General features: G+C 34.8%; 1 protein-coding gene across 1 annotated transcript; it reads left to right on the top strand.

Moving 5' to 3' along the window:
* Positions 1–3,697: 3,697 nt before the first annotated feature.
* Positions 3,698–7,961, top strand: LOC18439512 (putative LRR receptor-like serine/threonine-protein kinase At2g16250). The gene is made up of 2 exons (XM_011627027.3): positions 3,698–4,301; positions 7,061–7,961. Exons 1-2 carry the CDS (start codon positions 3,733–3,735, stop codon positions 7,506–7,508), a joined length of 1,017 nt encoding a protein of 338 aa, XP_011625329.1. The 5' UTR covers positions 3,698–3,732; the 3' UTR covers positions 7,509–7,961.
* The last annotated feature ends 1,594 nt before the right edge of the window (positions 7,962–9,555 follow it).

The following is a 9,555-nucleotide window of genomic DNA, read 5'->3' as shown; positions in this document are numbered from 1 at the left end:
TGAATGTAGACCTGCCCTCATTTGGTCATGTCTAAAAAAAATATGGATTGGATGCTATAAGACCCTTCATTTTAATAAAGCAGGCACAACCACTCTTAAGTCATCAAATGTGAAATCAGGGATCTAATGTGAAATCAGGGTATGTCATATATTTTGACAAAAAATATTTTGATTTGATCCCCAGCCAATTACAACCCTATACAGCCTTACTGGCCGATTTAACAGCAATGGTTAATAGTAATTATCACATTCTTGTGTCCATTGGAAGCCCAAATCAATAAAAATAAAAGGACTAAAGTGACACTAAGATTAATGAGTACTTTGTAATTTTATTTTTAAGGAAAGTTATTTTGATTTTTGTGCCCAATCACGCACTCTCACTATCCAATTTAATATATGATGGTCGATGGTAATTATGACTTTGTAACAAAAAAATAACGGTCCTACTATATAATTTTCCATTAGAAGTATAAATTAATAAAAATAAAACATCCAAAATGATATTGCAAGGTTCAAGAGTATTTTAGTCATTTTATTTTATCAAATTAGTTTCTTTACAACCATTTGATATGAAATCTGATAACATGGATGTGTCATAAAGTTCGAAAAATTTCTTTTGAAGTTTGAACTTAGTCAATGGAATAAATGCAATCATCTAATTTCACATTTAATGCTCCTGATTAATTGTGACCATCTTACACTAAAATAAATGGTCCCATTTTATATTTTTCTTTTTTCTCAAAAAAAATATTCAATAAGACCATCTATAATTTCATTTAAGAGGCCACAACATATGAGCCTAAAATTGGGCGGATGATAAAACTTAAGGTTGGCAGCAAACATGGGGCTCCAAGTTCGAATTCTTTTTTCGAGTGATGTGCAGAGATGACACGTGAGCTCCCTAGATATTGGCTTTTACATATAACGGCTTAAGATTTTTGTGACCAAAGTAACAATCTCATTGCAGGCAAAGATTTTTGTGACCAAAGTAACAATCTCATTGCAGGCAAACCCTTCTCTCGCATGTAACATTAGGAAAAGTATATACAGAGACCGTTTATTTTTAATACGAGGAGGTCACAATTATTTTTTTCTATCAATTTTCGAATTGGGTGGATGTGATTACGTCACTGACTATCAACTATCAACTTTCGCTTTTGTGTATCAACTTTCAATTAGGTTGGGTTTATTTTTAATAAAAGGATGTCACAATCACTTTTGTCTATTAACTTTCAAATTAGCTGGTTGTGATTATTGCATTGACTAGATTCAATCTTTCTTGATGGCAATTAAGTCAGGTTTGGACCCAATTATTGAACCTGATGGTATGAGTTTATGTTAGGGTCGAATAGATGTCAACCCTGCCTGGCATAACTTAGTACACATATATTGAGCTGGTCCTGATCCAACCCAAATCCAACTTGACAAATCGGGTCTGGCCCAAACCTTGGGCCGAGTCTTAACCCAACCTAATTGGTTGTTTGGGTCGGGAGCGAACCGGAGTACAGCCACTTACAACCTTACTTGAGATGGTAAGCTAAGGTTTCTAGTAGGGTTAGCTATAGTTTTGCTCCTTGGGTTATTGAAAAAAGTGTATTCCTCACATGTTGATCATAGAATATAGAGTCCTTGTGGGTTATTTAAGAATTGTTGACTGCTTGTTATGACCAATATTTGCATACATTCCGGATTATGTCTTTGAATTTCAATGAATGTAACATCAACACATTATCTCCTTCATATCTTTCATTGCTTTTGTTGGGCCCTTATTTGAGGATTCATTTCTCCATTCTAGCATTATTCTTTTCTTCATCCTATAAATTTTGGATTCACATGATATCGATAGTTTTTGAATATTATATTTTTGTATATCTATTTTAATTTTGGTATAGGAGATCAATGGGACCTTTCACACATGACTAGAAATATTTTGTAAATGGATGAAGTTTCTATAAGGTCTAGGATTTATGAAAATAATATAATGCCTCACCTAAAATCCTCATTTAGAAAGCACTTTAAGCAACAGAAATCTCCATGATTGATCTAAATAAACTCAAAAAATGGTACAAATCTTGAGGATCTATGAACACTTACTTTTAGGGTGAAATGGACAATCTAGATAATTTGTTACAATATACAAAAATTTTAGAGCTTAAAATCTTAATTTTTAATTTCACAACTAATATTTCAAATCGAGATGAAGGATGTAAAGATTTTCCAACGCCTGAATTGGAATTTTTGATGAATTATAAGATGAGGCTTTATTTATTTTGATAGGGCTGCAGCCCTATCAAACCATTTTCCTTCTAAAATGTTCTTTGAGAAAAATTATAGATCGAAGTGCAACCAGTCGGGCCATGGTCGGCTAGAATTCATAGTTCTCTCATCCATAAGACATAAAAAATTGTTTTGGAAATGTTCGAAAAGAGTTTTATTATGAAAATAATTAACTTGGTTTGGGAAACAGTTCGATTTATTTTAAGGGCTCTATTACGTACTCCCCAAGGAGAAAACTATACAGGTGGTCCTCAGGGAAAATGTCCACTTAGAAGGATTTGTTTAATCTGATATTATGTGAAGTACCTAAGAATCACCTGTATAATTTCAAGAGATTGATTTCGAGTTCCTAAGCACCTAGGGCCCTTGCAAAAAATGAGACAATCTTCAACCCACGTATGGATTTTTTAGGTGATTACAAGGTCTACCTCCATTTCTTCTTTTTTTTTTTATTTTTTTATTTTTTTAGAAGTTATATGTTAGTAGTAGTAGATTATATTCTAAAATTTGGGAGCAGGTTTTTCGAAGAGGGAAGCAAGTGTACAGTTTGCTCCCTCAGCAGCCTATAATGATTTCACTTTATTAGAAGTACAAGCACGAGAAATAAAACAAGCGGATGCCTTTCAAGGGAAAAAGTTGGTGGGGCCTCCTAGCCTAGGAATGGGGATCCTTCTAGAAGCCTTTCCATTTTTTATTTTATTAAATAATTAATTTTTTTATAGAAGAATTTCAATCTTAAGGCAAACAAGGACAGGCCAAGAAGCCTTGATTGATTCCTTGGGTACCTTCCATTTCCGGTTTTCGATGCATCAAAACGACCCTACAACAACAATCTACAACGCCCGACCCCTCTTTCTCTCTCTAACACGAAATATCCCTAAAAAACACATGGAAGTAGCCTCTCTCTCTCTATAACATGGAATATCCTGAAACAAACATGGAAGTAGCCTCTCCTCTCTATCTAACATGGAATATCCCTAAACAAACATGGAAGTAGCCTCTGTCTCTCTCATATATTATAGCTTCTCTTTCTGTCCTCATTTATGCTGTTTAATTTCTCTTTCTCACACTCTCTTCTCTCTTTCCTATACAATATGGCTTTTACTCTCAGTCTCTCTTCTCATTTGAGCCATAAAATTTAGCTCTCTTTCTCTCTCTCTCAAATTCCAACACTCCTATGAGAGGACCCATCATCAATCAAAGCCTCTTAATTGTGTTTCGAACCCAAGACATATATTTCCTGACACCAGAAGAGGTAAAAGCCTGTAACCCCCTTAACATCTCCAAATACCAACATCTTAACCTACTCCATAACTTCAATGCACCCTATTTCTTCTTCCTCCCCAGATTTTCTCCTCTCAAGTAGAATACATGTCCCCATTTCCTCTCCCTACAGTTGATCTACTTAGATAGAGAGAGAAAGAGTGGCCTGTGCAATTATAGTGAACAGCAGTCATGGATGCTGAGAAAGCCAATGTTCTGATATGGGGCGTCTTTGGGCTCTTTGGGTTTATGGTATTCCTCCTCCTCCTCAAATCTCTCTCCAAAATTCTAGCAAAAAGCCCCAAAAACTCAGCTCCTTCCCCGTTTTCTCTCTCTTCATCCCCCTATATCATTACTCGGGAACTCGATATCGAAGGTCTGAAATCGGCTACTGATGATTTTAGCTCGCAAAACGTGATTAAGGTCGGCGAGTCCGGCGAGTTTTATGAGGGATATTGGAATGGAGAAGAACACATTGTAGTGAAGAAGGTTTTTGAAGGCCATTTAGAGAAGGAATTGGATATACGCACAAGCTTGGTTACTGGTTCAAAGTACTTGGTGCCATTGATTGGGCAATGCATAGGAGAGAGCATGGGTTTCTTGGTTTACAGACCCATGGCCAACAGAGATCTAGCCACTGTTCTTGCAAATGGACGGTCAGATCAATCTCTTCCATGGATCGTACGGCTTAAAATCGCTGTGCAGGCTGCTGAAGCTCTGGTGTACCTCCATCATAGTTGCATACCTCCCATACTCCACAAGTAAGTAGGTTATGGTTTACTTATTTGGAAAAGTATATAATGAGACCATTTATCTTTAATACATGGTGGTCACAATTAATTTTGATCATTGGATGAGAAATTAGATCGATGCATTTATATTTTTTGACAAAGCTCAAATTTTAAAAAGAATTTTCTCGAACTTTGTAATACATCCAAGTTATCAGATTTCATATCAAATGGTTGTAAATAATTGTGATATCCTTGTATCAAAGATAAATGGTCTCTTTGTATAGAATCTTTTATTTATTTTTGTGGTTATGCTATTTTTGTAGTTATGCTTTAAAGTATCTTTTGAATGACAAAAGAGATGCAATATAAGCTCGGTGGTTAGAGTTAGCTCTAAGAAATAATCCCAAATTTTAAAGATTATATGTAGTCGCGGAGCACAATGTCCATTTACTCCCTAGGGTAAACCCTAGTTGGGGGAGTATATCTAAGGCATCAATTTTTGGGCATGTAACCTCTTCAACCTATCACCTATCAACCATTCCTAAAAAAAAAAAAAGTTGATGTGTTCTAGAAAAGTGATACATGTTCTATGTCTGCCGGTAAAAAATAACGCCATGGGATTGAACAAAGTAATTTTGGATGGTTAGATACAAGTGCTCAGGAACTATATATATCATCTTGATATTCTAAAATAAAGCCCCCAAATTTTAGATAAGGAAAATTTTATATAAGGATGCAACTTTAATTGTAGAAGTAAAGTTGCATTAATCTAAACCATTTATTTTGTTTGAAAGGTGGACATTTGATGATGTTTAAAAAGACGTGTCAGTTTTTTACATTAATGTAAAAGACGTATCAAATCTATACTATTCAATTAAAATAAACGGTGTAAAACATCGCAACTTTACTTCTATAATTAAAGTTGCGTCTTTATACAAACCGCACCGTCTACATAAATAAGAATGTTATTTATAGGTATGCTCAAGGGAGACAGTGTATAGTGTGCTCTAACGAGCGTCTGCAATACAAGCTCGCGAACCTTATCCCCTACCCATGGCTTTATTTCATCAAACAAAAAAGAATCATAGATGTACAGTTTTTTGTTTTTACTTTTTTGGTTTTTTGTTAACATAGATATAACTGAGTTATCCATTTAAAATGTTCTATAAGGTTATTATAGTATTACATCAGTATAGTACACTATAGATACATCGATCGTGATGCTTTATGGTGTACCATATGTCATGCTCCATGCTCCCTTAATTTATGCTATATCTTATGTGGGAAAAACATTAGTTTAAGGCTTTTCCCAAAGGGGAAATATTCTATAAGCTCGTAGTCCTTGTTATATGCTACACCATAGGTGCATCCATGGTCCACTTATATAGACCACTGAGGCTAAATGTGGATTTCCATGTAGTGCACTATACACCACACACAACCCATGGTGTACATTTCATATTATCATGGATATTTTTGTGGACCACAAGGCATATCTCATTAATGTTTTTTGTTTTTTTGTTTATTTGCTACATGATATCTCTTTATAGTTTGTCTTATTGGGTGGGTAATATCTCTTTATAGGTTTCTAGATGAGAAGTTTCGTGTTCACTATTCTCTCTCATGATTTTGGGATAAGAATTATGGGGTTCATATTTGTCTCTCATTCCTTTGGTCCTTGGATGAGAAATTTTGGGGTCCATGACTCTTTGTCATGGCTTTCTTATGTTTAATGGGTTTGTTCTTTTGTGGGATTTTAGAGAGAAGAAAAGTAGAAAAGGGACAATTTTCACCCAACTAGATTCCCAACCCCTCTCTCTTTCTCCTACCAAAAAAACAAAAAGGAAAAATTCTCCTCTCTCTCTCTCTCTAAAAATTAATTTAGAGCCCAGATGGAGTTAACTCAATTCTAGAGGAAATGAAACATGGCATGTTCGGAGGGGCCTTTGTTCTTGAGTGTGGTTTTTTTTAGTATGTTTAATAGAAAAACTAAAGTAAAATAAAATTTTTTAGGGTGAGGTTTGTATGTTCCCACTTTATACTATACAAGTAAGGTGCACATCTAAATTTTGTTAGAAGATTAGTTCTGTTGTTGGAAAACTTATGATGCGCTATAATTGAAATTTTGAAAATAGATTATCCAAATAATTTCTTCCAAGATGTACTATTTTAAGACTTGAAATTCTTTTGATTATATCTATATATCTTGAGGTTTAATAAGGAATGGGAAGGTTTTCCAACTTTGAAATATTCTTGTCTATTGGATTTTTGAGGTGCACCTTACTCTTATAACATAAGGTTGAACCTTACTGTAAACGTTTTTGTTTTTTTTAAGTAAATTTAAGAGGGATTTGCCATATTTCTCATTCTCATATAAGCTACTTAAAATAATAGAGTTTACTCGTGAGTAGGTTGAAGTGGACCAATTGCCTCACAAGGGTGTTCAATGGCTATTTTTTTGGAAATAAATCATTTTCATAAGGGAATTTTTGACTATCAATTTTTTTAATATTTAGATCATCATCATCAAAGTTTGGGTTCGAGTTCCACATTATATGTTTTGATCCCGGTCTAAGTCCCGTGACTTTAGGTCCCGGTTTGGGTCCGGTCTGGACTCAAACCCGACTCGTTGTCACCCCTAGCTTTATACGGCATAACCAATGTGCCATCTCTCTCTTTTTCTCTCTCTCTCTCTTATCTCACCAGCTCTTTTTTTTTTTTTTTTTAAATATCATTCCTTTCACCAACTCTATGCAATATCTCATTCCAAGATTGTTCATTCTTCGCAGTGACATAAAGAGCAGCAGCATTTTGCTAGACCAGGAATACAATGTGAGGCTTGGGAGCCTAACCAAGGCCCAGAGGGTGACTCATCAAGGCTCACTAAGACACGATGTTCGTTGCTTTGGCAAAGTCCTCATGGACCTCGTCTCTGGTCTAGACTATAGTGGTGGTAAGGACCCATACGCTCAAGCCTGGGCTCACAAGGCCTTGGTCTGCATGCAGGACCAAGGCCCACTTGTTTCCATGGACCCAAGCCTTGTTGTTGAAGAAGACCTCAACAAAGAGATCACAGGTGTGGCTTACTTAGCCAAGGCTTGTTTGAGTGAGAGTGAAGAAGATGGGCTCACCATGAAGGTGGTCCGTCAGGTCTTGGATGAGCCCTCATGGTGTGTAGGTGGTCTAGTGTGGGACCTTGGTGATGGTTTATTGGACTCTAGAGAGATAAATAAATGAGGCTGAAGTAGTTTGTACAAAGTTGCATGGGTCTAGAGAGATAAAGAAATAAGGTGGTGAAGAGATTTTCTCATGGCTCTAGAGAGATAAAGAAATAAGGTGGTGAAGAGATTTTCTCATGGGTCTAGAGAGATAAAGAAATAAGGTGGTGAAGAGATTTTCTCATGGGTCTAGAGAGATAAAGAAATGGCTGATTGGGATCTAGAGAGAGAGATATGAGGTGGTGAGGAGATTTTCTGTAAAGTTGCATGGGTCTAGAGAGAGAAAGAAGTGGGTCATTTGGGGTCTAGAGGCATAAGGAAATGAAGTGGTGATGTAAAGTTTGCATTGGTCTAGAGAGAGAGAGAGTCATAAAGAAATGAGGACGGTGAGGAGGTTTTATGTAAAGTTTCATTGTTTAGTGCCGTAGTTTATGCATGAATATGAGGAAGTTTCCCAATTTGGATAGAGAAAGATGGTCAAAATTCCAAATCAATTTATTTTATTTTTCTTTCTAATTAAACCATCTCCAAATTTGGAGGGGACATACTTTTGCTATTCCCACTAAGCAATAATCTCATATGAATTATATTTTATATAATTTATGTTTGCATCATGGGGCTCATGCTAAATTATACTGGAGCTACTTGTTACTTAACAATCTATAATTAATACGTGAAGTTGTTGTTAACTCAATAATCTACTTAAAATAGATATGGTATATAAAGAGATCAAAGGTCACATTCACTTTTATATGTTAAATTTTAAATCGGGTGACTGACCGTAAATGTGTTATTGACTAGACTCAGAGTTCAAAAAAAAATAAAAAATTTTCGAGCTTCATGACGTAGCCCACGGTATCCAATTTACTAATGACTAAGAGTTATTGTGACCTCCCTTTAACAATAGTAAACGATCTCATAGCATACCATCGTGAGTGATATTCCCTGATAAATATGAATTTTATGTGACTTACGGTTTATTGAAAGCTTGCTTACGACTTTGGGTCAAATAGGAGGTGCCATACATAATCCAATTCACTTATCCAATCATATAAAATGTGTACTTCTACAATTATGCTAGATCAATGAATATAATAATCACATACAGAAAGAGAGAAAGTAACTAGAATAATTAATATATCATATAATCAAATAAATATCCCAATTTAGTTCCCACATATTTCAAATATAAGATTGAGTAAAAGTGTGATGCAAAAGATAACCAAAGAAAAAGAGAAATCGTGACATATATTTTGTAAAAACAAAATTTCTTTTTCTAAACTTGTCTAATGATTTCTTATGTTCCTTTAATATAAATCCCCATTTTTAAAAAAATATTGTTTATATCACTTAATCAAACCGATTCAGACCCAATCCATATTACCATTATGACGATCCGATACGCATTTGTGAGTGAACGATCCATCCCACCAATCCTTGTTTTAAAATATTGTATTAAATGATACACTTATAGCAGCAATAGGCCATAATTTCTCAATTGTAGTAAAAAAAGAACTTACCATTACTCAAATAACCATGATTCATAAGTCCAAAAATACAACATAATAAAGTTCACCATTGCTTATGCTAGTTTATATAGAGAGTAATATATACATACGCTTTGTTATATTTATGCTAAATTATTAAGCTACAGTTAAGGGGTGAACACTTGTCGCAGTAAAATAAAAAATAAAAAATAAAAAAAAATGGTGCTCCAAGTAGGAGTAAAATTATAGAAGTCCATGGTCAAGGATTCCATGCATATTAAGTAAAGTGCCTTTTGTACTCCACGAAGATCAATATCAAACAAATTAATCGCTTTATATAGAATGGAGATATATTTCTGACCATGATCGAGTTAGATAAAATTGTATAATGAAGTACATGACCTTTTCTATTAAACCCGTTTTTGTAGAACAAAGATGTATCTCTAACCTCTCAATAAATGAGCAAGGATCGAGTGTGGCGCAATTTGAAAAATGACCGAGTGTGACACAAATGTTTGGGTAAGATTTTTCTAATTGAAAAAGAGGAAGGTTTCTAGTTATTAAGAATTTGATCGAATT

Source organism: Amborella trichopoda, chromosome 4, assembly GCF_054954075.1.
Source record: "Amborella trichopoda isolate Santa Cruz 75 chromosome 4, AtrichopodaSantaCruz75HAP2 v2.0, whole genome shotgun sequence".
Taxonomy (NCBI): Eukaryota; Viridiplantae; Streptophyta; class Magnoliopsida; order Amborellales; family Amborellaceae; genus Amborella; species Amborella trichopoda.
Note: the sequence above shows the minus strand (reverse complement) of the source record. Positions and strands in the feature narration are given on the sequence as shown.